General features: G+C 45.0%; 1 protein-coding gene across 2 annotated transcripts in view; it reads right to left on the bottom strand.

Annotated features, from left to right (window-relative positions):
- UCHL1 (ubiquitin C-terminal hydrolase L1) overlaps nt 1–26,235 on the bottom strand; it is a 59,455-nt gene extending 33,220 nt beyond the window's left edge. The window contains exons 1-9 of one of the 2 annotated variants that reach the window (XM_026508791.4): nt 26,139–26,234; nt 26,009–26,020; nt 25,406–25,534; nt 22,127–22,277; nt 19,937–20,022; nt 19,810–19,857; nt 18,890–18,956; nt 17,926–17,984; nt 11,954–12,389 (exon numbers count right to left, since the gene is read on the bottom strand). In XM_026508791.4, coding sequence (XP_026364576.1) covers nt 12,303–12,389; nt 17,926–17,984; nt 18,890–18,956; nt 19,810–19,857; nt 19,937–20,022; nt 22,127–22,277; nt 25,406–25,534; nt 26,009–26,020; nt 26,139–26,171 — 672 coding nt within the window. In that variant the 5' untranslated portion in view covers nt 26,172–26,234 and the 3' untranslated portion in view covers nt 11,954–12,302. Of the gene's footprint in view, nt 1–11,953; nt 12,390–17,925; nt 17,985–18,889; nt 18,957–19,809; nt 19,858–19,936; nt 20,023–22,126; nt 22,278–25,405; nt 25,535–26,008; nt 26,021–26,138 lie in introns of those variants that run through there. The other variant, XM_044387694.3, reaches the window with a different exon arrangement.
- Between the last annotated feature and the right edge of the window lie 78 nt (nt 26,236–26,313).

The following is a 26,313-nucleotide window of genomic DNA, read 5'->3' as shown; positions in this document are numbered from 1 at the left end:
CTTTGTCCTTTCCTTTTACTGCCTCTTCCCCCAGGACAAGTCTCCCCAGGAATACTTTCTCCTTTCCCAAACCTGCTTTCTACTCTCTGAGCCACATCTCAAATCCCTCAGCCCGACAGCCCTAGTCAGAAAGCTCAATCCCTCTGCTTAAGAAAAGGAGTTTCAGGGGTGCCTGGGTGGCACAGTGGTTAAGCATCTGCCTTCGGCTCAGGGCGTGATCCTGGAGTCCTGGGATCGAGCCCCACATCAGGCTCTTCCGCTATGAGCCTGCTTCTTCCTCTCCCACTGCCCCTGCTTGTGTTCCCTCTCTCGCTGGCTGTCTCTCTCTCTGTCAAATAAATAAAATCTTTAAAAAAAAAAAAAAAAAAGAAAAGGAGTTTCAGGCTCTTGGTCTCTACCTCCATTTTACAAACCTGAGCAATGCTTTGGCTTCAACCAGATGTTTGTTAGGACTCTCCTCTGCTCAGTCAGCAAATAAATATTTACTGAGCACCCAGTATAGGCTGAGGATCCTGAGGGTCTTATTCTCAGCATCAGCGTCGGGCTGGGGTTGGGGGTCTTCCAGTCCCACAAGGGTGCACACGGATATTCCACCCAGGCTTCCCACCAGAGAGAGCTAGAGATGACTCCTCAGCGGCACCTAAGAAGTGAGCACACCTCACCATGACACAGCCAATGCGAGACGCTCTCGCCTAGAGGAAAGGGTATTTCTCCCGTTAACATGGCTTTGGGCTTTCTACAACCCTTTAAATTTTTTTTCAAAAAAACCCGAAAAACAAAAAAAGCACATTTCTTGGACATCTACTAAGCTCCAGAAACAATCCCTGGTGCTGGGAATACCAGTGGAAAGCAAGGCTCTCTGCTCCCTGTTTTGTAGCAGGGAGTCTGGCAGACACATGGTAGAAGGTGGTTAGCCCTCCCTGATTCGGAACAATATAGCCTCTGCTGTTATTGCACGAAGGAGATTTACCTCTTTCCTGCCTGGCCGAGCCTGGCTTGCATCACCAGAGTCGCCACCCGGCTGTCAATGCTCGCCGTGAGGGGCAATGGTGCCAGGTCCCATTAAATGATGTTGATTCTAAGTTCCCCGGATGGTGAAGGGGCGGGGCTGCTGCCTCTGTTAAGATTACAGACATTTGAGCTCCTTCCTCTACTTAAACCCCACCCATAACAATTCCCCTCTGCCTAAAAGATAGCATCCAAATTCCTGAGCTGGGGCTCCCAAACCTTCCTAATCAGGTCCCTGTCTGTATTCCCAGCACCTCCACCCCCCAAAAGCCCTTACTCTCCCTTATGTCAACCCCATCTTCAGTTGTCTGCAGTTTTTGAACCAGAAAGTCACGTTTTCCTCGGTACCTTGGACTTCACTGTGCCTGGCACGCCACCCACTTTGCCGCTAACCATGCTTGCCTGACAATCTCCTTCTCCTCCAGGCTTAACTCAGCCCCCAGCCACCTGTGAAGCTTCGCCTGCCCCTCAGTTCCCCAACCCCACAGCATTAGAGATCTCACTTCTCCCGTCCCAAAACCCCTGGTCTGTACCAGAGGCCATATGAGCAACTGGGTCATGTCATCATTGTGCTTTTGCTTCTCTCTCTCCACACATCCCTCCCCCCGCTCTGCTGTGTGTCTGTCTGTCTCTCTTTCAGGAAGGGATTGTGCTCTCCTATTTCTGTGCCTCCAGAACCAGCACCATGTCCACACATGGTTTTGCTGGAGATGAGAGAGAACTGGAAAGGCAGAATCCCCATCACAACCCCAGCTACATTACCACTCACATCTGATGGTGTGCATATTGGAGTGTGTGTATATGTGTCTGTGTGTGTGCGTGCGCGTGTTCAGAAGAAGAGGAAAATGAAGCAGACGTTGAGAGGGAAGGTGGGTAAGTCCAACACTGTGAAGTTACCAGTTTTTATATCATTCAGACCTGGTCATTATGAACCTCCTACTTGTTCTCTCTGCTCCTCTTATTTCCCTGCAGTCTGTTTTCCACCCAGCAGTTAGAGGGATCATCTTTTAAAAAAGATCATATCATTTTGCTTGAAACTCTGCAATGGCTTCCCGTCAATCAGCTCACACAGAACCCAGCCCAAGGCCTTATGATGGCCATCAAGGTTCCCTCTGACCTGCTCCCCGCCCGAGGCCTTTCTCGCTCCTACCCCACTGGCCTCCTGGCACCAGCTCTTCCCTCTTCGGGGAATCCTCTTCCCCACATGCATCAGTTTGATCAGATGTCATTTTCTCAGTGAGATCGGCCCTGATTGCCCCACTCAACACTCCCACATGCCCCCGCCCCAGCTCCTTGCCTTGCTCTGCTGAGTTTTTCTTTTTTCCATAGCTTTCTTCACTTTCTATCATTCCAGATGCTTTACTCTCATGTTATTTATTGTCTGTCTCCTGCCCATCTCGCTGCCCTGCCCAAGTTCCGAGGGCCTTATCTTTTCCGTGGTTATGTAGCTATTTGTGAAGTTGGTCCCCTTATTATTATTATTATTCCCCTTATTGTTTCCTTAACTCAGTAGAGAAATTTTCACATAGATCTTTGATTATTTCTAAGAATTGGAGTTCCTTGATTAGATGGTGCATAAGATTTTTTATACATATCACAAAATTGATCGCCTATCACACTCTTTGTAGTATGTACTTATTGGGAAGGAGTGTTACTCTCTGTTTGGGGACAATTTATAAACTTAAACTTATAATGTGTCCCAGCAATTCTGCTCCTAAGAGTCTACTCAGAAGAAATGAAAACCTCTCCACACGAGCACATGTCTATGAATGGTCAGAGCAGCATTCTTCATAATAGCCCCAAGCTGGAAACCACCAAATGTCCATCAACTGAGAAATGGGCAAATAAGACGAAGTATTTTCATACAATGAGATACTATTCAGCCTTGAAAAAGAACTAGTGGGACACGCTACAATGTGAATGAACTTGTGCTAAGTGAAAGAAGCTAGATGCAGAAGACTGTTTGTAAGATGCCATTTATGTGAAATATCCAGAAAAGGTAATTATAGAGATAGAAATCAGATGTTACCTGAGGCTGAGAGTGGGAATAGGGATGAACAGTAAACAGACACAAGAAATTCTGAGGGATGATGGAAATGTTCTGAAACTGGGTTTGTGGGGATGGTTTTACAACTCTATTTACTAAAATAATTAAATTGCATACTTACAATGGGTGAGTTTCATAGTATGTAGATTATACTTTAATAAAGCTATTAAGGAAATGGGGAAGAAAGTAATCGGGAGAAAGATTAGGAAGAAAATTAATATAAAATGCATGCTGTGATTTTAAAAGTTTGAGAAATGGGGCCCTTGGCTGGCTCAGTTAAGTGTCTGCCTTTGGCTCAGGTCATGATCCCAGGGTCCTGGAATCGAGCCCCATATTGGGCTCCCTGCTCAGCAGGGAGTCTGCTTCTTCCTCTCCCTCTGCCCCTCCCCAGCCCCCGGCTCATTCTCTCTCTCTTTTCTCAAATAAATGAAATAAAAATCTTAAAAAAAAAAAAATTTAAAGAGTGAGAAATGTTTGAGATGTTGAGAAACAGTATAGCATAAAGCAAGAAGGAAGAAAGGAAGGAAGGAAAGAAGGAAGGAAATTATATGTATGTGTGTATATATATATATATATATATATATATATATATATATTTTTTTTTTTTTTTGAGGGCCCCTTTTGTGATGGCTCGAGACTATCAGAAGACACCCCAGTGGTGTTCATGAAATTCACGAAATGAGTCACCTTTGCACCAATAACACTGAATTATGGTCTCTATACTGCCACCATGTGTCTTTAAAGTAGAGACGTGGGACCACAGCATCCCACAGAAGTAAGCCAAGGCACATGAGGTAGAAAAGACCAGGCTTGGTCTCTGAGCCAATTGTTATTCTTTATTTCAAAGATTTTTATGGGTTTTAAATGTTAAAATAATAATTATTATAAAGCCCTCAACTGTGGCTTCTATGTTTTCAAAAGGAATGAAAAAGGGAAACTTCCAGAGTGAAGTGGCTCTGTTGGTGGCATTTCTGAGCACGACTGGGTGGGGAAGTGGGGCAGGGGTGGGGGATGCAGCTACAGAAAAAGATAGTCTCAGAGAGAAGAGAGAAGGAGCGCAGGTTGTCCCAGAAGGCCTGGAATGCTTCACCGCACACAGAACGTGAACGTTCCGTACCATGCATTTTAAGAACAGTACTTTTTTTAAATTATATTCAAGCAGATTGGATTTATGTGACTTTCTGTAGCAATGAGTAAAATGTCTAGGTCAGATTTCAATCCGTGATTAAGGGTACGCATCATTTTTCCTGTTTATATTTCACCAACCTGGTGCCTCATGATGAAAACCATAAGCAGAGTTTCGGACGGGTTTCTGAGACAAAGTCGGGTTGTGGGCTGGACCAGGGAACCCAGGGGCCTTAAACACCCCCAGGGAGGATATAGAATAAGGAAGCGTTGTCAGTTTCCAAAATTTCAGCCTAGTTTTCACACCCCCATACTCGGAGATGGTGAGGAGGGCAAGGAACTGAGAAGAACCACTGTGATTTCTTCCCAGTGCAGCCCCGGGGGTCAGTGGTGGGGCCTGTGAATGTGTAGCTGACAGCGGACAGGGAAATCCAGTGACGCCATGAATATGTTGCATTGCCTTATTAAGTCATGTGTGAGATTTTTATTGCTGCATAACAATTTGCCACACACATAGAAACTTAAATCCACACCCATTTCGTAGCACAGGGTTCTGTGGGTCAGAAGTCCAACAGCGCGTGCCTGGGCGATCTTACAAAGAAGCTGTCTTAAAGCTGAAGTTAAGGGGTTGGCTGCATTTCTTTCTGGAGGCTCTCGGGAAGGTTCTGCTTCCAAGCGCCTTCAGGTTGTCCACATTCGGTTCCTTGCAGTTGTAGAACTTAGATATTCATGTCCGTGCTGACTGTCCGCTGGGGGTCACGCTGGGCTCCTAAATGCTAACCACGTTCCTTTGCCAGGAGGAGCCAAATCCTTTTTAAGGACTAGGTCAGGCCAAACAGGGATAATCTCTCTATCTTAATGCCAATTTATTTGGAACCTTAATTACGGTTGCAAAATCCTTTCAAAGCCACATCTAGACTGGTGTTTGATTGAATACCTGGGAGATGGTTTTTATACACTCGGCGCTGGGAATCTCAAGGGCCGTGTTGGAATTCTGCCTCAGCGAGTTACCTGGGAAAGATTCTCCAGCGTAGCTAAGTGATCCTCAGGGGTGGTGGTAACAAGCCCTAATGGACGTTTTGGAAATTCATGGGCAATCATTTTGTTGTTGTAATGATGTAATGTAATCCAGGGCCAGGTTGCAAGAAGACTGGCCTCCCACAAGGAGGAATTGGGCAGCATCTTACCCAGTTTCGGGCATCACTCCAGACGTTCATGTCAGTGACAAATCTGTATCATTTTCTGTACTTCTATATATTTTTTGCTCAGTGTTTGCACTGAAGTTTCCAGAAATGCACTTAGTGGGTGAACCAAGAGAAATAACATGGTTATTTTGCCAGGGACTTTACCAAGATTGGTCAGCCATTTTGGGAAACTCACTTGATTAGAAACAAGGTGGCTCCTGAAATGGGACTTGTCAATGCGCCACCCCCCCCCCTTCTGTCTGCATTGGCGGCTGTCCCTGTCTCAGCGACGTTATGTTAAACACAAGCGTCACCCTACTTTCTGTCTTCTAATATAGTAACACCTAAACACTTAACTGTTGAACACGTTTTCTTTCCTTTCTCTTTCTTTATTAGAGTATAGTTGGCACACAGTGTTACATGAGTTTCCGGTGGACACATAGTAATTGGACAGGTCTATGTGTTACGCTGTGCTCACTGCAAGTGTAGTGACCACCTGTCACCATACAATGCTATTAGAGTATCATTGACTATATTCCCTATGCGGTAGCTTTTACCATATTTTCTTTCTTTAAGTGGACTTTTTACAATGACATGTATAGATAGGTTATATTAGCTATGAACCCTCAGGGTAGTGAAGGGGGCATTACAACATAGAGGGTTAATAAGGGGCCGTGGTCCTGAAGGACTGAGAACCGAAGGTCTACAGTGCTGTGCACGTGCTGAAGCCGGGAGTTGCCAAGAGAATGAGTAGTGGAGCTTGTGATCCATGAACTCAGGGATAGAAGGGACTTCCATGAGCTTTGAGTCTAATACTTTTATTTTTAAAAAATGAAAAAACTAAAACCAAAAAAGGAAAAGGGAGTTGGCTAATGTCACCTAACCAGCTAATGTCAATGTCGGGACCAGACCCAGTACTCTTAATAGAAGGGTCAAACGAGTCTATATGAAACTACCTGAAAATTAAATTAACTTTGTTTAACTGAAGTGTTAAGGAAAATGTTTTTCTAAAGATCTAACAATTTAATATTATACAATTAACGCCATTATTTTCTAACATTAAGATGGATTTGGAGGCAAGGTTTTACTAGATGTAAGTCTATTGTAGAATTGGTTATATCGGGGCACCTGAGTGGCTCAGTTAAATGCCTGACTTTGGCTCGGGTCATGATCTCGGGGTTCTGGGATTAAGCCCACATCGGTCTCTCCACTCAGCAGGGAGTCTGCTTCTCCCTCTGCACTGAGCCCCCTCATGCCCATGCTCTCTCTCTCTCCTTCTCAAATAAATAAGTAAATAAATAAATAATAAATAATCTTAAAAAAAAAAGAGAGTTGGTTATATCACGTCAATTGTACTTCATATAACATCTAACTCAGTATTGGCAGACAAAGTATTTGTTTAATGAACTTGTAATTTGAACTTATTACTGCTTATTTCTATTTCTATTTATGATAAAATAAATAGAACCTGGGTAAAATTATGAATTGCCTAACAGACAATTCAGAAGGCTGGTTTTGGCCAATCTTTGTATCAGGACTGGGTTAGCCCTGTCCAAAACACTGGGCCGAAATGAAGGCCCAAGTACTATCACATCTCCATTTGCCCAGAAGGGCCACCGTCACCAGTAGCGATTGGTTTTTCTTTCCTGAATTCTGTTCAAACTTAGCTACAAAATTGCCATAAGTTTTCCTATGCTGCCACCTACTGGGCATAGTAAGTATAGTTTTGAGTAAAGCTTTGTCTTCTATTATTCAATGTGCTTCTATGGGAAGTAGAGAACTTATTTGGTCTTAAATATCCAAAAACTGAACATTTATAAAAGGTTATTTCCTTCAATCACTAGAGATATCTTAATGTCATCCAAAGAAAACAAACCTATGAATCTCCATTTTCAAAACGCCTCTTCTGTCCTAAGTTTAAATTATAATTCCCTTCTTCAAAATCCCTACCCTACAAGAGGGTAAATAAATTGCTATGGTTCATGTCTTGATGTAAAACAGAACGTACCCTCCTCACTGCAAAGAACAAAGCACTGATAGTCTAGGAGCCATGGTTTAGGATACCTTGTAGGAAAAGTTGTTCTGGAAATGAGCCTTATCCCAGAAAATGAGGCGTGGCTTGGCAGTAAGCAGAAAAGGACACGTGGTACCTTGGCATTTAGCTTGGAGAAAAAAAGAGAGAAGGCTAGAAAGAAAGTAGCCGGTGATAAAAAATAGAAACAACAGCATCTGCTGTGTTCCAGGCACATCCCCAAGAACGTCACAAGCATTGTCATGGGATTCTCACAATCACCGAGGAGGCAGAGCCTGAATGGACTTCTCAGAGGAGGAAGTCAGGGTCTGGAGGCGTCCAGCGGGTAAGGGCACGATTGGCACAGCCTGCCGCTCTCAAGCACAGAGCTCTGCGGCCGGGAAGGTGCAGCCCCAGGAGACCGCGCACCAGCAGAGTGTCAGGAGACAAACCAAAGCAGCCCCTCGTTCAATGTCATTGAGTTTAGTTTAAAAAATCACAGCCAAAAGGAGCCTAAGGAGATATGACAACCGCATGATTTGGGGTATCCCGGACAGGATTTTGGAACAGAGAGAAGGCATTAGGTGAACACGGAAGAAATACGAATCAAGGATGGGCTTTAGTTAATAATTTATCGATACGGGTTCATTCACTGTGGTAAATGTATCATACTGAGGTGAAGATTTTAAGCCTGGTTTTTACAGGATGATTAACACTATGGAAAAGTCTGATTCCTAAGAAGTAGACGCATTAGTTTAACATTGGATTTTGCGTTGGTTTAATACTGATGGCAGGGAACGGAGGCCACTGTCGCTGTCTCTGACTGCACTTGGCAGAGTCTGACCTCGGCCACCACTACCACCACCATGCCTGGGAGCGGGGAGGGGGCCCGCACCCACCCGCCCACTCGCCGGCCTCCGCTGCTGCACCTGCCCCCACCCGGTCCCCCCAGCCCAGCCTGATGGCGCAGATGGGACCGGCCCCTGCAGATGGGGCCCTGCGCCTACGAGCTTCAGCAGTTCCCGGCCTGCTCTGTCACTCAGAGGCCTGTCCCTGTGTGAGGGCTTGAGGGAGGTCCTGAAGCAGTGCCAGTACAACCGCTGTCTGAGCTCCCTGCCCTGAAGAGACAGGTGCAGACTCGTGCAGATCCATGGGCCAGCCCTGCCCCCACCTTCACCATGACATCAGACTGTACCCATGGAGCTGGGATTGGGAGGGAGGAGGGGGTTTCGCACCCCACAGATGATCGGAGACGCCAATGTGCGGTTAAAGGAGTTTGTCTTAGACCAAATCTCTCTCTCTCTCTCTCTCTCTCTCTATATATATATATATTGCCAACATAAGAAGGGAAAGGAAACCATCAAATGATTTAAATTGCTCAAATCCAGATATTTTGTATTAGGAGAAAACATCATCCACACTATTTGTTCTGCTGAGACTTCTCTACTTCTCTTTCTCCGTTGTTCGTGAAGATTCACACACACGCATTCCTCCAGTCTGTTATTAACAGTCTATGTCACATTAGTACGATTACTCAGGCAAGTTCTGCATGTACTGAGCTCTGTGCGGCTTATCTCAGCTTGACCCTCCAAATCCTGTGGGAGAGGTCCTATCATTCCCATTCTACGGGACTGCACCAGACCGCCTGACCAAGGGCAGTTCACAAGAGCACACTCTGCTGGGCTCCATCAACCCACACCGAGTTCCTCAGCCAATGCCAAGTCAACCTATCAGACAGGTGAACGACTTAATGCCATTATACCAATGAGTTAAGATCACATCATTCAAGGGACAAAGAAAGTAATTCTGCCAAATTAGCATGTCAAGTCATTATTTAACATGACAGGGTGTGTAGGAAATTGAACGTGTTCCAAATAATTTGAGGTTTAGGAAAACATAAAGATGATTATTTTAAGTTCTAAAATAGCCCTGTAATAGGGGTGCCTGGCTGGCTCAGTGGATAGAACAAGTGACTGCTGATCTCAGCGTCATGAGTTCCAGCCTCACGTTGGGCATAAAGCTCACTTAAAAGTAAATAAAATAGCTTTATAATGGAGCCCGCAGAAGACAAAAGACTAAGTTAATGAGTTCCACTGACTTCAATTATGAATTAAAGAAACTTGAGAGTAAGCTGGAATTAACCAGCAGGTGCTCCCTGCAGAGTTCTAAGTCCTAGGGAAAAAAACGTACTTTTTTATCATGAGTAATATAACTTTGGAAAGCTTGGAAAATGAGAAAATAAAGTTAAAATCACTCATAATCTCAATACCTAGAGAGGGGGGCAGACCCAGGTCCTTGAGAAATTGCAGATTTCACAAGGACACACAGCAAGGGTGTTAGAAGGGGTTGTAGAGGTGTGGGACCCCAACGCTTAAACGTCATTCGCTTAAAATTGGGCCCATCTATGCCCAGCCATAATCAATGTTGTGGGCTCTGAGAGCCAGTCTGCTCACATTTGAAGCTGGGTTAACATCATTTCCTACCAAATAACCTTCAGCAAGCTGCTTAAACTTTGCTATGCCTTAGTCTTCTGTTTGCAAAATGGGGATAATACCAATCTCAATGATGACAAAGTTTGATTTAGAATATAGTTAAAAAGTTAGCCATTATGGTCTTTTCTAAACACAAATATATACACGTTTGTAAAACTATCTCACTCATTTCATGCATAAATATTTTTCCATGTTTTGGGGCCTTTCAGACAGACCAAGTATTATGCTTAATAAATGTGTAACCCTAAAGACTCCTCAATTGGACATGTTGGGTGTTAGTTTAAAAAGGTGCTTAGGGGCACCTGGGTGGCTCAGTCGGTTAAGCATCTGATTCTTGGTCTCAGCTCAGGTCTTGATTTCAGGGTTTGTGAGTTCAAGCTCTGCTTTGGGCTCCATGCTGGGCGTGGAGCCTACTTAAAAAAAAAAAAAAAAAGCAGGGGGAGATGTTTAACATCAGGTGGCTTTGCTTGTTGAAAGCACTAGAATCATCTTCAAGGCCAAAGACTGATAACATGTTAAGGAATAAACCAATGGAATGCAAATCTTTGACAAATCCAAGGCGTCAATTAAGAGGGCTTGCTGGGGAAACAGGTGCATACTGCCTTCATATGGAATACAAAGTCAGTGGTACCCCCTTGGAGTTGTACGTGGCTGAGGCCTCAGAGAGAACAGTGGGGAGGATGTTGGTACTAGATGGAACCTTCAGAGGCCCTTTCCTGACACCTTCACTCTGTGTCTAGTTTAACATGAAACAATGAAGATGTGGAAGAGGGTAATTCTTTTGCCCCAAATTACTGGGAGGCAAAAGTGGAGGTCAAAGCCAGGTTTGATAAACCCTAAAGCCTGTGATACTGACTCCCAACCTAGTCTAGCTACCCTTTAGGTAGTGAGTCCACAGTCTAAGCCCGGTTTCCCTTGTGAATAGCAGTGAGGCCTTGGACATGTAACCTAACCTCTGTGCTGGCATAAAACTGAAAAATCTCTACCTCCAGGGGTGCAATCACCCACACATGTTAGCTATCACATAACCTTTCATGGTATGGCATGCTAAGACATGTTAATTTGGGAGCATTTTAATAAATGTTTCTCATACATGAAGTACAAAGGCTTCGAGCTACACTGGTAAAATTTTTATTTCTGAAGCCAAAAGTAATAAATAAATTATATATTTAATTTATTTATTTTACACTGGCTTTGTTTCCTTTCCCCTAAGTCCTCCTTCAAAGTGTCGTACAGAAGTCACACACCAATTTAGAATTGAAAATACATCCCTGCGGCTTCAACTCTAAGTAATTAGAATCATCTGAATCACTGTATATTTTGTTTTATTACATTAAAAGAATGTCAATAGTAGTGGTCATTTTCCTCCTAGGAACCAAAATATCTTTCACTTGGAAGCTGGATTCATAACCTTAGTCTAATTATGAGAAAAACACTGGACACAGCCCAGTAGAGGGGCATCATGTCCAGTACCCCTCAAAACTGTCAAGTCCTCAACAACAAAATCTGAGAACTGATCAAGCCAAGAGGAGCCGAGACAGGACAACTAAATGTAAAATAGTGTCCTGGATGGGCTCCTGGAACAGAAAAAGGGCATTAGGTCAAAACTGGAGAGAATTTCGGGAAGCTATGGATGTGAGTTAACAGTAATATCAAGATTGGTTCGTGTTTATACTAAGGTAAGATGTTAATAGGCAAAATGGAGGAGGAATATATGGAAACTCTGTAAGAGCTCAATCTTCCGTCAATCTAAAATTCATCTAAAATGAAGTCTAAGAATTTTTTAAGTCTACAAAAATACAGAGTTATATAAATGTATAGAAAGGAGTGCCTGGCTGGCTTAGTCGGTGGACCATATGACTCTTGATCTCGGGGTTGTGAATTTGAGCCATAAGTTGGGTTGGAGATTACCGAAAATCTTTAAAATGAATGAATGAATGAGAACAAAGTCTGGAGACACCGAACCAATACTATTTTGATGGTAATTCTTCTACCTGTGCCCTAGGTGTTGCTTCTACGGAGGACATAACTACATAGCACTGGAGGAGAAGGAGAGAGAGAAAGTGGAAACCAGATGAGGCTCATCTCTTAATCAGCAGAAAAGTTTTATTTCTTTTAAGGACAAACAATTAAACCACATCCAAGGCCTTAACTTACAGACGCAAACCAAAGTAGCTATTTAAAGCATTAGGTATTGAGGTACGATACATACATCGAGGGGAAATGCTTCGCCATCTAAAGCTTATACCAAACTTTGCTCGATCGACAGCTGAGCTCGGCTAGTGCTTGGGTGTGGCTCAGGGGAAGAGTGTGTCTGCAGAACCAAAGGAGAACAGCTGTGTTCCACAAGCACTGGAGCATTCTGGACCGCATTGGTGGGGGTAGGTCTCACGTAGAAGGGAAGGGGGGGAAAGCTACGTCCCTCCCCCAGGGCATTAGGCTGCCTTGCAGAGTGCCACAGCAGAAAAGCGGACCTCCCCTTGCTCACGCTCGGTGAATTCTCTGCAGACCTTGGCGGCGTCCTGAAAGGAGAAATGTCATTCATATCCAAACAGCAGCGGCTCAAAAGGACGTTTCAACAAGAAAGTGAACGGTAAGGCTCAGGGTTCACCTTGATCAACTTCACACCTCCCATTAAATTTGTAAACCAGGGCTGGCTTCAGACCAAAAAAAACACAACCAAACAAACAAAAAAATCGAATGATGGGCAAGACAGGAACCCATGACAAGGACTTGACTTTAGAAGCTTTGACTTCTTTATGACTTCGCCAAGCGCTCTGGGCTTCCTCCACCTTGTGCCTAGTTTCGACAAGAAAACCACATACACTAGGAGTGTGCTTTGCCTCAAATCCCAACAAGGTAAAAAACTGATGATCTCTCCCATAAGGGGGCCTAAGAGAAAAGTTCCCCTAACTCAAGAAATTCCAACACTAATTTCTTTCAAGTACACACTGTACAGAACAGCCGTAAGCACCTGGTGTTCCAGGTGCTAATGAATTCTTATTGATGGTGGAATGCCATGTGTTACTAGTTCTAAGACATAGATTACAAAGATCGGTAATAGAGAACTGATCCCAAATTCTAGGGTTGAAATGCCTTGGCATAGACAGTAAATGTCAATCACTGTTTCATCTGTGAAAAGTCCAGTGGAAAGATAGCTCCACAAACCATATGAAATATAAGACCTTTAAGAGGGCAGAGCAGTCACGACACATCAGCTCCCAAGGTTTAAAAACCATCAACTCCATGAGTTCTAGACTGACATCTCATATTTCATTCTCTATCAGGATTTTTAATACACTGGTTTCCAGACCCTTCCTGTAGGACCCACAGGGAGAACTACAATTAAAAGTATGTCTATAAAGGGAACAGCCATCTCCTACAGACAATGAGCAGTGACCTCAGAACTCATGGGTTAAGTTTATGTAATTTCTTACCAGTTTAGCAATAATTTACCAGATAGTTCAGACAACCTGAACCATACATGAACAGCCTTGAGAATTTTCACTAATTAAGATGCTGGTTCATATCCCATTTAATTCTAAATGAGATTCTAATTAGTTTTTATTTTTTTTAAACAGCGTTTTATCTTTCCCACCCACCTCATAAATTCTACTCAAGTAACAGTTTTAGGTATCCTATGTGGGGTGCATTTTATGGTATGAGCAGGGTTCAATCGGAGAGTAAGTACCTTAGAGCTTTATTAGAAGGACCAGTCTTTCCCCCAAATGGGTCACCACCAGAAGTTCTGCCTCTGCAAACGCCCCCCCCAATCCTGCTTTTCTAGATCTATTTCTCATTCCGTATTACTACTCCCAAATGCCCCTTGTATAGCCGAGAATCAGCTCTGATTTCAGGTGTATGTAACAGCAGGCTAGAGAAAGCAACCCTCCCTCCTACCACGGCATAATTTGGTCCATTAGCACCTTGAAGTCACGAGGTTTATGACGTTCCAAAGCAGGTCTATCACCCAGAAAGGCTGCTGAACAGTGGCCAAGACTGCCCAGATTAAACCATGGCTTCTGCCATTTAAGTTATTGACCGGGATCCTCACTTAACCTCTGTACCTGTTTCCTCACCTGTAAAATGTGGATATAATATGTACCTCAGAGCCTCATTAAAAGCATTCTCTAAAAGCTAGAAGTCACTTAGGATAGCATCTAGCAAACTGTAGCCCGCTGCCTGTTTTTATGAATAACATTTTAATAGAATACGGCCACACACTCTCTTAGACACGGTCTACGGTCCGCTCTGCGGCCGTAACAGCAGCGTGGAATACAAGCACACCTCATCCCGTCGCACTTCGCCTTACTGCAATTCTCCGAGATTGCATTTCTACAAACGCAAATTCTGTAGCAACCATGCGTCAAACAAGCCTATCAGCGCCTTTTTTCCCAACAGCATTTATTCGCTTTGTGTTTCTGTGTCACGTTTTGGTGATTCTTGCAATATTTCAAACTTTTTTTTACTATATTTGTTATAGTGACCTGTAATCAGTGATACTTGATGTCAATTGTTTAAGGGCGCTACAAACCACACGCGTACAAGACAGCAACCTTAATCAATAAACGTGTGCGTGCTCACTGCTCCGGTAGCCAGCTTTTCCCCCATGTCTCTCTCCCCTCAGGCCTCCCTGTTCTGAGACTGTATTAAAATTAGACCAATTAATAATCCTACAATGGCCTCTGTGTTCAAATGAAAGGAAGAGTCACACATCTCTCACTTCACATCAAAAGCTACAAATGATTAAGCTTAGTGACGAAGGCATGTTGAAAGTCGAGACAGGCTGAAAGCTAGGGCTTTTGTGCCCAACAGCTAGCCAAGTTGTGAGTGCAAAGGAAAAGTTCTTGACGGAAATTAAAAGTGTTACTCCAACGAGCACATGAATGACAAGAAAGCAAAACACCCTTATTCCTCGTATGGAGAAAGTCTGAGTGGTCTGGATAGAAGATCAGAGCAGCCACAACATTCCCCTAAGCCAAAGCCTCATCCAGAGCAAGGCTCTCTGATTCTGTGAAGGCGGAGAGAGGGGAGGAAGCTGCAGGAAAGTCTGAAGCTAGCAGAAGGTGGTCCAAGTTTAAGGAAAGAAACCGTCTCCATAACATCAAAGTGCAAGGAGAAGCAGCAAGCGCTGGTGTAGAAGCTGCAGCAAGTGATCCAGAAGATTCGCTAAGATCGCTAATGAGGGCGGCCACACTGAACAGACTTCCCACATGGATGACTTAGGCTTCTACTGGAAGATGATACCATGTAGGACTTTCATAGCTAGAGAGGAGAAGTTGATGGTTGGGTTCAAAGCTTCAAAGGACAGGCTCTCTTGTTAGGGGCTAACGCAGCTGGTGACTTGAAGTTGAAGCCAATGCCCATCTACCATTCTGACAATCCGAGGGCCCTGGAGAAGTGGGCTATGTCTACTCTGTGCTTTATAAACAGAACAACGGCCGGATGCCAGCGCGTCTGTTTACGACATGGTTTACTGAATATTTTAAGCCCACTCTTGAGACCTACTGCTCAGAAGAAAGATTTCTTTCAAAATCTGATTGCTCATTGACAATGCACCCAGTCACCCAACAGTTCTGTTGGAGATGGACAAGATCAATGCTGTTTTCATGCCTATTAAATAAAATTTATTCTGCAGCCCCATGAATCAAGAAGTCATTTCAACTTGCAAGTATTATTTAAGAAATTCAGCTCACAAGGCTATAGCTGCCAGAGAGTGATTTCTCTGATAGAGCTGGGTAAATTGAAAACCTTCTGCTTAAAAAGTTAAAAATGGAGCTACCCTATGATCTAACAACTGTACTACTGGGTAGTCACCCCAACGATACAGACATAGTGAAGAGAAGGGCCATATGCGCCCCAATGTTCATAGCAGCACTGTCCACAATAAATTGTGGAAGGAGCCGAGATGCCCTTCAACAGATGACTGGATTAAGACGATGTGGTCCATATATACAATGGAATATTACTCAGCCATCAGAAAGAACGATTACCCAACATTTGCAGCAACATGGATGGGACTGGAGATTATGCTAAGTGAAATAAGTCAAGCAGAGAAAGACAATTATCATATGGTTTCACTCATTTATGGAACATAAGAAATAGCAGGAAGATCGGTAGGAGAAGGAAGGGAAGAATGAAGGGGGGGTAAACAGAAGGGGGAATGAACCATGAGAGACTGCAGACTCTGGGAAACAAATTGAGGGCTTCAGAGGGGAAGGGGGTGGGGGATTGGGATAGGCTGGTGATGGGTATTAAGGAGGGCACGTATTGCATGGAGCACTGGGTGTTATACGCAAATAATGAATCATGGAACACTACATCAAAAACTAAGGATATACCGTATGGTGACTAACATAATAAAAAGTTATTATTAAAAAAAAAAAAAGAAAGAAAACCTTCTGGAAAGGATTCGCCATTCTAGATGTCCTTAAGAACATTCCAGATTCACAGGAAGAGATCAAATATCAACCTTAACGGGAGTTTGGAAGAAGTGGATTCCAACCCACGTGGAGGACTTTGAGGGGCTCAAGACTCAGTGAAAGCAGTAGCCACAGACATGGTAGAAAGAGCAAGAGAACTAGAAAGAGAGGTATAGCGTGAGGGTGGGACTCAGCTGCTGCCTTCTCATGATCAAACTTGAAGGGATGAGGTGTTATTTCTCATGATGAGCAAAGAAAGTGGTTTCTTAAGATGGGATCCACTCCTGGGGAAGATGCTGCGAAGACCGCTGAAGTGACGAGGGACTTAGAATGGGACATACACTAAGTTGATAAAGCAGCAGCAGGGTTTGAGAGGACTGACTCCCATTTTAAAAGAAGTTCTAATGTGGGTAAAATTCTATCAAAAGCAGCACACACTGCAGAGAAATCGTTCGTGAAAGGAAGAGTCCAGCAAACTTCATCGTCTTCGTATTTTAAGAAATTGCCACAGCCACCCCAGCCTTCAGCAACCCCCACCCTGATCAGTCAGCCGCCGTCAACACTGAGGCAGGAGGCAAGACCCCCACTAGCAAAAACTTTACAACTCGGAAAGCTCAGATGATTCGGCATTTCTTAGAAAAGAAGTATTTTTAATTAACATACGTACATTGTTCTTTCAGACAGAATGCTATTGTACACTTAACAGACTATAGTATAAATATAAACTTTACATGCACGGGGAACTAAAAATTTCATTTAACTCACTTCATTGCAATATTCGCTTTATTGCAATGGTCTGGAACCGAATCCACAATATCCCTGAGGTATGCCTGCCCTTGCAACAGAGCCAGATGCCACACAAAGCCTAAAATACTTTCTACCTGGCTCTTGACGGAGAGTTTTCCAGCCCTTCATCATCTGCACACAGCAAGCACTCAAAAAAGATTAGTTACTATGACAAATGAAGTACTTAGACCTTAACAGAATTTTTTTAAATCACAATTAAGCAACTTCCCTTTATAACAGTAAATTGATTCAATTCTAGAGACTTGTTTTTAGGGTGAAGGGGCCTCGGGTAGCCTATCAGTCCTTGTCCAGAATTAAGAGGTTTCTGGAGTCATTTAGAGTAGGACAGTGAGTTCTTACCGAGGCAGGTTTTCAATCTGCTCTTCCTGTCCTTGACAGTGGACCAAGGGAGAAGAAAAAACCGAAGCTGACGGCCTAACCGGAACCCAGGGTACACTACCTGTAAGACCGACCCTAATCCAGCACTTTGAGAGGGATTAAGAAAGGCTCAGGTTGCTGTCCCTTGAGTTGTTAGCTGTGATGTCACCTGACAAGAGGACAATGGTCACTTTGATCCCACAAGGAAGTAAAGCAACGGCTTTCCGGCTAATTCTAACCCTCGACTCAAGTCAGCACACGATACAGATTAGTCAGGGCGGCTCTGGAGGATCCTGTTTAAGACCATTTGCTAGAAAATAAGATAGATAGAATTGCTAAAATAACCTTTAAGCCCTAAAGACTGCCATTAACCCAGACGATGGGTGCTGACTGTCCTGAGGAAATATTAGCACTTGAGACAATATGGCCAAAGAAACGTGGGCCTCAGTCGAAGATGGGTTCCAAAGATTACCTGCAGCAAGGAGTCCTCTGAGCTGGCACCATGGTTTACCGGGAAAGGCATTCTTCCGTCTGTAACAGAGAAGCCAGGCAGGTCAACTTTCTCTGCAGATTTTCTGGCTGCTGTGCTCACCCAGTCTAAAGAGTTTTCCATCTCCCGAATACCACCGCCGCTCCCACAGAGGCTGGTCAGCAGCAACCCGCTAGAAAGGAGGTTCGAATGCTCCTTGATACCCACCCGGGGCAATTCTAATCCTCAAGCAACAGGACCACGCAACACAAGCCCAATGGGGTCACCCTCACAGAAAGGCGTAGGCCACACCTCCTGGGAAGGATCCCAGAGCAAGAGGCAGACGCAGCCTCTGAGGTACTGGGAAGGCGGAGCCAAGAAGGGATCCTTCGGCCTTCATTGCCCGTCAGTGACCGCGGACTGGCCCCAAGTCTCCCTTGCTCTTATCTGCTTATAGGTAGTTCTCAAGGCAACACGGCAGCAAGTCTCCCTCCATGAATACACAGGGGATGACTTTGACCAGATGGCTAACCTTCTTGGTGGCACAGACCAGCTAAGAGAAATTCCCCCCACACGTGTCCACATTCTTTCTATACAACCAAGATCACATTGAGGCATTTCTTTTTCCAAAATACTCCTTGTCGGGACGCTGCTGGAGCTCCTACACTGGTAACGCTGTAGCGGAAGGTGGGAAGAGAAAACCTGAACACGTATGACTTGAACCGGCACAGACCTCCTTACTGGTTCAAAACCATTCCTTCCGCGGGTCACTGCCTGATGGGGTGGTGGAAGCGCTCTGTGTGATAAAGCGTTAGGTGCCCCAGGGAGAAGACCTTGTTGTTCTGGCTTTGTGAACAAAGATACAGACACAAAGTGCCACAATGTCACGCACCAATACCGTAGGAGGAATTTCATCTGAAGGAATGCCTGAAACCAGATGGGGTTCCAAAAATGGGGGGAAACCTACCAAGTTCATAGAGATGGCCATCCACGTTGTTAAACAGAATAAAATGAAAATTCACTTTGTCGTCTACCTGAAGAGAGTCAAGAAATATTTTTGATGAGTTTTGATTGTACTATATATCGCACTAAAATTTTTTTTCTTCGGCTTTACTGAGAGATAACTGACGTAAGTTCAAAATGTATAACGTTGACTTAACACACCTATCTTGCAATATGATTTTAAGAGAACTTAATTTGTTAAAAATAGTCACTCTTTAAGTATAATGCGCTGGAAATGACTTGCTTCTGTATTTTAAATTAGAATAGCTAATACTTATGTATTTCCTATATACTAGACAATATTATAAGACTATCATAAGACTTTAATTTATTAAGGTAAATATACTATCAGAACTCTAAAACTTTTTACTGAGGAGGAAATTCAGGCTTAGGGAGGGTTAAACATCTCAATCTCACCCAAGGTCAAGACTAGAAAGTGGTGGGGCCAATGGTAGTTACAAAGGCACGGATACAGACTTAAATCTAATTAACAGTTGACCGGAAGACTCTGTTTAGATTAGCGATATATTTAAGCCTTCTAGAAACCACCAGTCCTTGCTGGTAATCTTACTCTCTCCGTGGGAGGAGTATGGGAAATGCCCAATTGCCAGGAAAGGGATTCCTCTCTCAAAATCATTTGGATCTCAACAAAATACTGTTTGAATTTACTCAAGACTATGTATACTGTCAGTTAGGTTTCTGAAGAGCCATTTTAATGAACAGGTCTGGTCAAAGCAGGATTCTGGTAGAATTTTCTGGGCTTAATTGGTCTTAATTGGCCTTAGGTGGAAACGTCTGCTGAGTTCAGGTAAGAGGTTCTTGTACGTATTTCAGGGACACAGATGGCACCCGGGCAGCCTGGCTCTGATCTGTAATTGCATTTACCCGACATTGGCCCTCCTGTGCCACGGCATCATGGGCTGCCTGAATGGCCTGCAGACAAGAGACAGTAATTAGCACAAAAATCTCTGTAGTCATTTTAAAACAGATGCTCTGGAAGTTCTCTTCCTACCTCGTTCTTTTCAAAGCATTTGGCTCGATCTTCAGGGGACAGCTTCTCCGTTTCAGAAAGAAACTGTTTCAGGACTGACCCATCCTCTTTATATTAAAAAAAACAAAAAACAAAAAACATGAGTATAGATAGAATAGTGCAAATGGGTGCACGTTTACAGCACACTTAGGCTGTTACACAGCCAGCCATGCTCAGTGACTTAGTCTTTGCTATGGACCCAGAGGGGGTGGGTGAGCTGTCCCTTCTCGCTGCATTCAAGCCAGTGAACTCTGCTCCTTCACGGCACCAAGTCCTCACCTGCAACTCTTCCCCGCCATCCCGGCCCTTTTCCCCTCCCACCTCTCACTTCCCTCTCCAATCCCTCATCACCTTGGTTACAGTGCTTATGCCTTCGTAACACGTACTGGTGAGATGTGTCTCACCATAAAGGCAGGAACTGTCTGGTCTATTGCTGGTTGTTTTTTCGGGGATTTTTTTTTGGTTTTTTGTTTTTGTTTTTTTTTTTTAAGATTATTGAAGTAATTTCTATGCCCAACAGGGGACTCGAACTACGAGCCAGAAATGAAGTGTCACACGCTCTACCATTGAGCCAGCCAGGCACCCTTCTGATTACTGTTACCTATGGCAACCGGCTACACACAACCTTACATGGTACAACGACATTCTAGTCTAATAATCGTTTTCAAGCCAAGATTTTTACTTGGGGTAGAAAATGCAATCTTAGTAAACTGGTTATCCAGAAAGACATTAGCTTAAGGATCTTAAGAAGAACTATAAAGCACCTAGTAGTCTGGCCCAGAGCCAAATGAGCGGCCGATACTTTGGTATAAGCATTTTGTCACCGTTCAACATGGATAAGGCTAGGAGACGCCGAAGACGTGGCTAGAGCAAGAGCAATTTGTACTTCAAAGACCACATTCGAACTTTCAGCTCCGAACTCAAATTAGTTAAGTAAAGACCACGTGAAATTTGGAAGGACTCCTCTTCACTTTATGGGGAGGGCTAGGACACCGATTAGTTCTCCGTGGTACGGTCACGGCTACAAGAGTTCCCGTAGCTCTGCTGACCTCACGAACACAAGACTCTAAAGTGAGACTTACTGCAGAAGAAACAGAGGATCAAGCTATACCTCCTTAATATGGCAAGTCAATATTTGAAAAATAGAGTTCTAGAAGATTTGGATCTTTATGGCCAGACAAGTGTTTTTTTTTTTTAGTTTGAGAAGTATACCAGCATTCTTGGCCACTTACTTTGTTTAAAAACAAAACAAAACAAAACAAAAAACCGACCTGCTCCAAGCAGCATCGTGGACTATATTAGCTGAAATTAGCCTCCCCCATCCATTGTCTAAATCAGGAGTTGGCAAACTACTGTGCCTATTTTTGTATTATTGGTACACAGCCATATCCATTGGTTTACATCTTGCCTGGGGCCACTTTTGAACTACAAGGAGAGAACAAATGGCCCTCAAAACCCTAAAAGATGTACCCTCATCTTTTAATAAGAAAGTTTGCTGACCCTTGGCCTCTAGCACACAGCATGCCATGTATTTTAACATATTTTAGTGCTGCTCATTGTGCTCTTGACAACCCTGGGGGCTGAGACTCCTTTCCTCTACGTCCCCCACAGCACTCACTGGACGTGAGCTAAGACCCCAGACCAGACTTTGTTCACAGCTGGATCCCTTCAAGGTTTCAAGCTGCTGCTTGTTTCCCTGCAGGAACTTTCACGGTGGTGTCTTTGTCCAGCTGCTCTAGGGCTCCTTTGGTTCTCCCATTGCTTAAGAGACCGAGAACCACCAGAGACAGGTCCTAAGTGTTGATATTTTATGGTTTATCATCATCTCTCATTCCTCCGAGTTGTCAAGAATTGAACAGAAGCACACGTGATGAGAATCACACAACTTGCTGTGGGCCAGTGGAAAAGCATACGCAGAGAAGCAGTACACAACTGCCTCTCACTCCCTCTTCCCTTCCAGGTGGAAAAAGCTAGACTGAATTTCTTGGAAAAGGAGTTTCCTTCCTTCAAAAGAGAATCAATCATTGATTTGCCTAATGATTCCATCCGGATAAGTAGGCTTCAAAAAAATGTAAGTCAATGACTTTGCTGAGTAGACCCCTGGGGGTTTTGGGGTGACAAGTTGTGGTTAACCAGAGGTCGACGAGAGGTCTGCCCTCAAAACCCACTTACCAAACTCCAGTTTGTCCTGGTTATTGGCCACTGCGTGGATAAGCCCGATGGTGCCACAGGAGTTGCCAATGGTCTGCTTCATGAAGTACACCTTAGGACTGACTTCTTGTCCCTTCAGCTCTTCAATCTGTTTTTTCCTGAAGTTCTCATGCTGTGAACATAAAAAAACATTTTTAGATCTCGAATGGAAACGCGAAGCACTAACAGATGCCAGCACAGGGAGTTCTCCCACCTAAATGGAAACACAAGTGGGATGTGTGACCAGGAGCCTTGGTTCTAGGTGTTGGCCATCGGCCAGCGCCCAGAGAATCGCCTGTCTGCCTCCCCCACCCACGCCAGCCCGCAGGGTTCTGAAAGGCTCTGAGCCTCCACCCTGATGCTGCAGTGCGGTCATGGCCTTGGAAGTTGCCCAAGGATTCATCTAGACACCACTGCAACCTTTTAGCTTGAAAATGCATGATGCCCTGAAGTCAGAAAAGCAGGCAGGTTCATTTTGTTTCTCCTTAACCACCACCACCAACTATATTTCACACAGGACCCCAATCAAGCTTTGGTCAATTTAACATCCAATAAACACCAGCCAATCTACATCCCAGTATTCTTTAAAGTTCTACTCCTACTGTGTCCCAAGTATACTCCTTTTCAATAACAAATACAAAACAAGACTTAATTTTTTTAAATTGCTCCTTTAGCAGTTAACTATTCTCTCACTTTTTTTGGCAGGAAAGACAACTGATCTAGGGTTCTCGGCTGTGATTTCACAAAATCTCATCCTACAAGATACTTGCTTGTCCTCGTCAACAATACATTTTGAGGACAGATTAACCACGGGGGGGAAGTTGAGTCGTAAGAGATCAGTAAATGAGACTAGAGATAGTTTTCCTCAAAAAAAATCCATCTGCTCTTTGTACAGTAATTTAGTGGGCTTGTCTGGACCCTTCACTAATGAATTTTAGACCTTAAAGGTAGGACTTTTGAAAGCACGGTGCCAATGCTATAGAAACACTAATGTCCCATAACACGTATAATTGGACAGAACATCAGAAGTACGTTTCCTTCGGGTTTTGAAGATTTTCAGTAATCTCTACAGCCAATGTGGGGCTTGAACTTCCAACCCTGAGATCAAGAGCTGCACATTCCACTCACTGGGCCAGCCAGGTGCCCCTGGAAGTATATTTGTAATTCTAGTAGCCTTGCATTACTGTACACATAACTGAAGTTTAAGCCTGGTCTGTGACCCCATCAGATGAATAACACGATCTCCTACCCCGCAAGACCAACTAATAGGAAGTTCTAACATCAAAGGCTGTTAAGCCTTTCACTTCTGGGTTTTTTTTTGTTTTTTTAATGGGATAGCACCATTCTTTAGCTGTTTGAGCTCTTGCATGGAGATACTTCTGCCAATATTTCATTATCACTTAATGTTTCAGAACTGGTCCAGTTGGTGGGCACCTGGGCGGCTTAGTCGGTTAAGTGTCTGCCTTCGGATCAGGTCATAATTCCACATCAGGCTCCCTGTTCAGCAGGGAGTCTGCTTCTCCCCTTCCCTCTACCCTTCCCCCCCTCTTATGCGCGCGCTCTCTCTCTCTCTCTCTCCATGTTCTGTCACATAAATAAAATCTTACAAAAAAAAGAAAGAAAGAAAGAAAGAAAGAAAGGAAGAAAACTGGTCCAGTTAGGATTTCATGACACTCTTAGACAAAATCAGATGCTTTCTAAATTAAGATCAGCTTATTTGGAAGTCAACATATAATCCTCAACTTTTCTTTGAATTTGCTTCAGTGTTTCGCCTAATTGTTTTGTGTCACCGAATAGGTGCTCAGTAAATCTGACTGCCCCAACTAGAGCGAAAGCACTAAGTATGCAGATCATTCAAACCTGAACGTTCTTTCAGAAGCTTGAGCCAGTAAAAAAACAAGCAGTGGGCTTTTGAAAGACAAACATGGTGCACCACTGCCTCCCAGAGGCCTTGCCCGTCAGTGCTGCTCAAAACCTCCGAGTCATCATGGATCCTCTAATAAGAGAGCTCCGGGAGAGGCTCAAATGAGAGAGGAGATTGTGTTTGAATCCGTCAACAGGGAAGCTAATTTGACTTGCAGTTACTTGGCAGCTCTGGTTTACCTAACTGAAGGCTTTGGCAATAAAAAAAACATGTCAGTAAGATTATCCTAATAGCTTTAATAAGGGTTTTTAATCACAATATCAAGCCCATTTACTGGGAATAGTGCCTGCAACTTCCCACAGGTCTTAATAATTTACGCTGAAGATGCTTCTAGAACGCGCAGCCCTAGCATGGTGCTTTGGTTAAAGCTTACAGTGTTTGGAATGATGCCCCAAATGCTATTGCCCCAGGTTTTGTTAATGCAGATTTCACTACTCCCAAATCAGGCGTCAAGTGACAGCAATAGGAGATAGACAATGCCATGCCAATTAGTGGGATTTCATACATCGCAAGACAACAATTACCCCAGCTACCTTTTTATATCTGATGCTCAGTCTTTGAGGTACATACATCCATGCACACTTGTAGGAGGAAGACCATCTAAAGGGAAATGAAAAGGTGTTTCTAAAACTGCTTTAACGCCCACCTATTTCACTTAGCTACAAGGTCAGAGAGGAAAGACAAGAGGTGGAAGGAGGTCCCCACACAGGAACCACACACAAATGATTAAGCTTTTTTTAAAAAAAGCACATCGGAGAGGCTAAAACCAAGTGTGCATGTTGTAGGGAGTGGAGGGTGGGAAGAGACCCAAGTCCACCAAAGACCCAAGAGTGGAGATGGAGCATTAACGAACCTATTGTTTTCCTGCGGCTTAGACAAGCCCGCCCCCCCCCTCCATTTTACTGCAAGGTGGGAGTCTGAGAACCAAACAATAAACTGACAGGTCACAGCCCTTAAAGGGCAACAACCAGCCCTTCCTTGGAGTGGAAGGCTCTGAAAAGCGGAGGTTCAAGCGAACTCATGAATAGGATAAATTTTCTCTGGATAATTGAGATGATGGAACGGAGATGCTGCTTCTTCTCTTTGAAATTCAAGGCAATGCTGGATGGACGAGCGAGGAGCCAGTAAATTCTCTACCAACCAATGAGTAGGTACCATGAAAGGGCGGGCTTCTCACCCCATCCCCCACAGGAAGGGGGCAGTTCTGCAGGTGTGGGCGCCCAGTCCGGGAGGGGAGGGAAGGGAAGCCGGAGTCTACACTGTCCTCCAGGCCTCACTCGGGTCTGGAAGCCGCGCGCACCGTCCCGGGCCCACGCACCCCGGGCCCCACGCCCTACCTGGGCCGTGAGGGGAAACAGCAGCAGCAGCGCGCAGGCAGGCGCTGGCACGGAGCCCAGAGCCTCCTCCTCCAGCCCCAGCACGTCCGCGAAGCGCCACTGGCCGGCGACCCCCAGCCGGGTCAGCACCTGCGGAGAGGAAAGAGGGCGGCCAGGGGCGCCGAGACCCGCGAGTCGCGGACACCAGCCGGAGGGCGGGGCCGGTCCGGCACCCTCGGTGCCCCCACCCCAGCCTGGGAGGAGTCGCGGCCTGCGGCCTGCCCCGCCCCCCACCCCCACTCCCCACCCCCGCCGGCGCAATGACACAGCACAAAGCGCGGCCCACACGTGGCTCCCGCGAAGCCCGGGCACCGGAGTCCGCGCGGCAGGCGCCACGCCCTCGGGAGCTGGGCCCGCACTCGCATCTGGGCACAGCCCCCTCCTCCCTCCCGCCTCTGACGGTTCCGCAGAGTCACCCCCCGACCCCGATGCTGGGGCAGAGGGAGGGCGCCTGGGAGCGCGCGGGGCGCCGCTGGGTCCCTGCGAGACAGCCGGAGCTGATGCGCGCCTCCGCCTTGGCGCTCCCGGGGGAAGAGGACAGAGGCAGTGCGAGACGCCACTCACTTTGTTCAGCATCTGAAAGGCAAATGCAAAGAAAAAAATACAAAAATAAAACCGGTCATCGAGGCAGCTACCCGGCGAGGATTGACCCGCTGCTCCGCGCTCCCCCGGCAGCGATGCACCTGACGCTCACCTCGGGGTTAATCTCCATCGGTTTGAGCTGCATCTTCGCGAACCGCAGGAGGAGCCGCTATCAAGAAAAGAGGAAAAACAGCAAGCGGAGCCGCCCAGGCTGCCGCTATAAAGCGCCGGCCTGACGCACTTTAGGTGCCTGCGCAGGGGGAGCAGGGGCAAAACCAAGCGATGGG

This window comes from Ursus arctos, unplaced genomic scaffold, assembly GCF_023065955.2.
Source record: "Ursus arctos isolate Adak ecotype North America unplaced genomic scaffold, UrsArc2.0 scaffold_9, whole genome shotgun sequence".
NCBI lineage: Eukaryota > Metazoa > Chordata > Mammalia > Carnivora > Ursidae > Ursus > Ursus arctos.
This window is presented reverse-complemented; position numbering and strand designations above follow the sequence as displayed.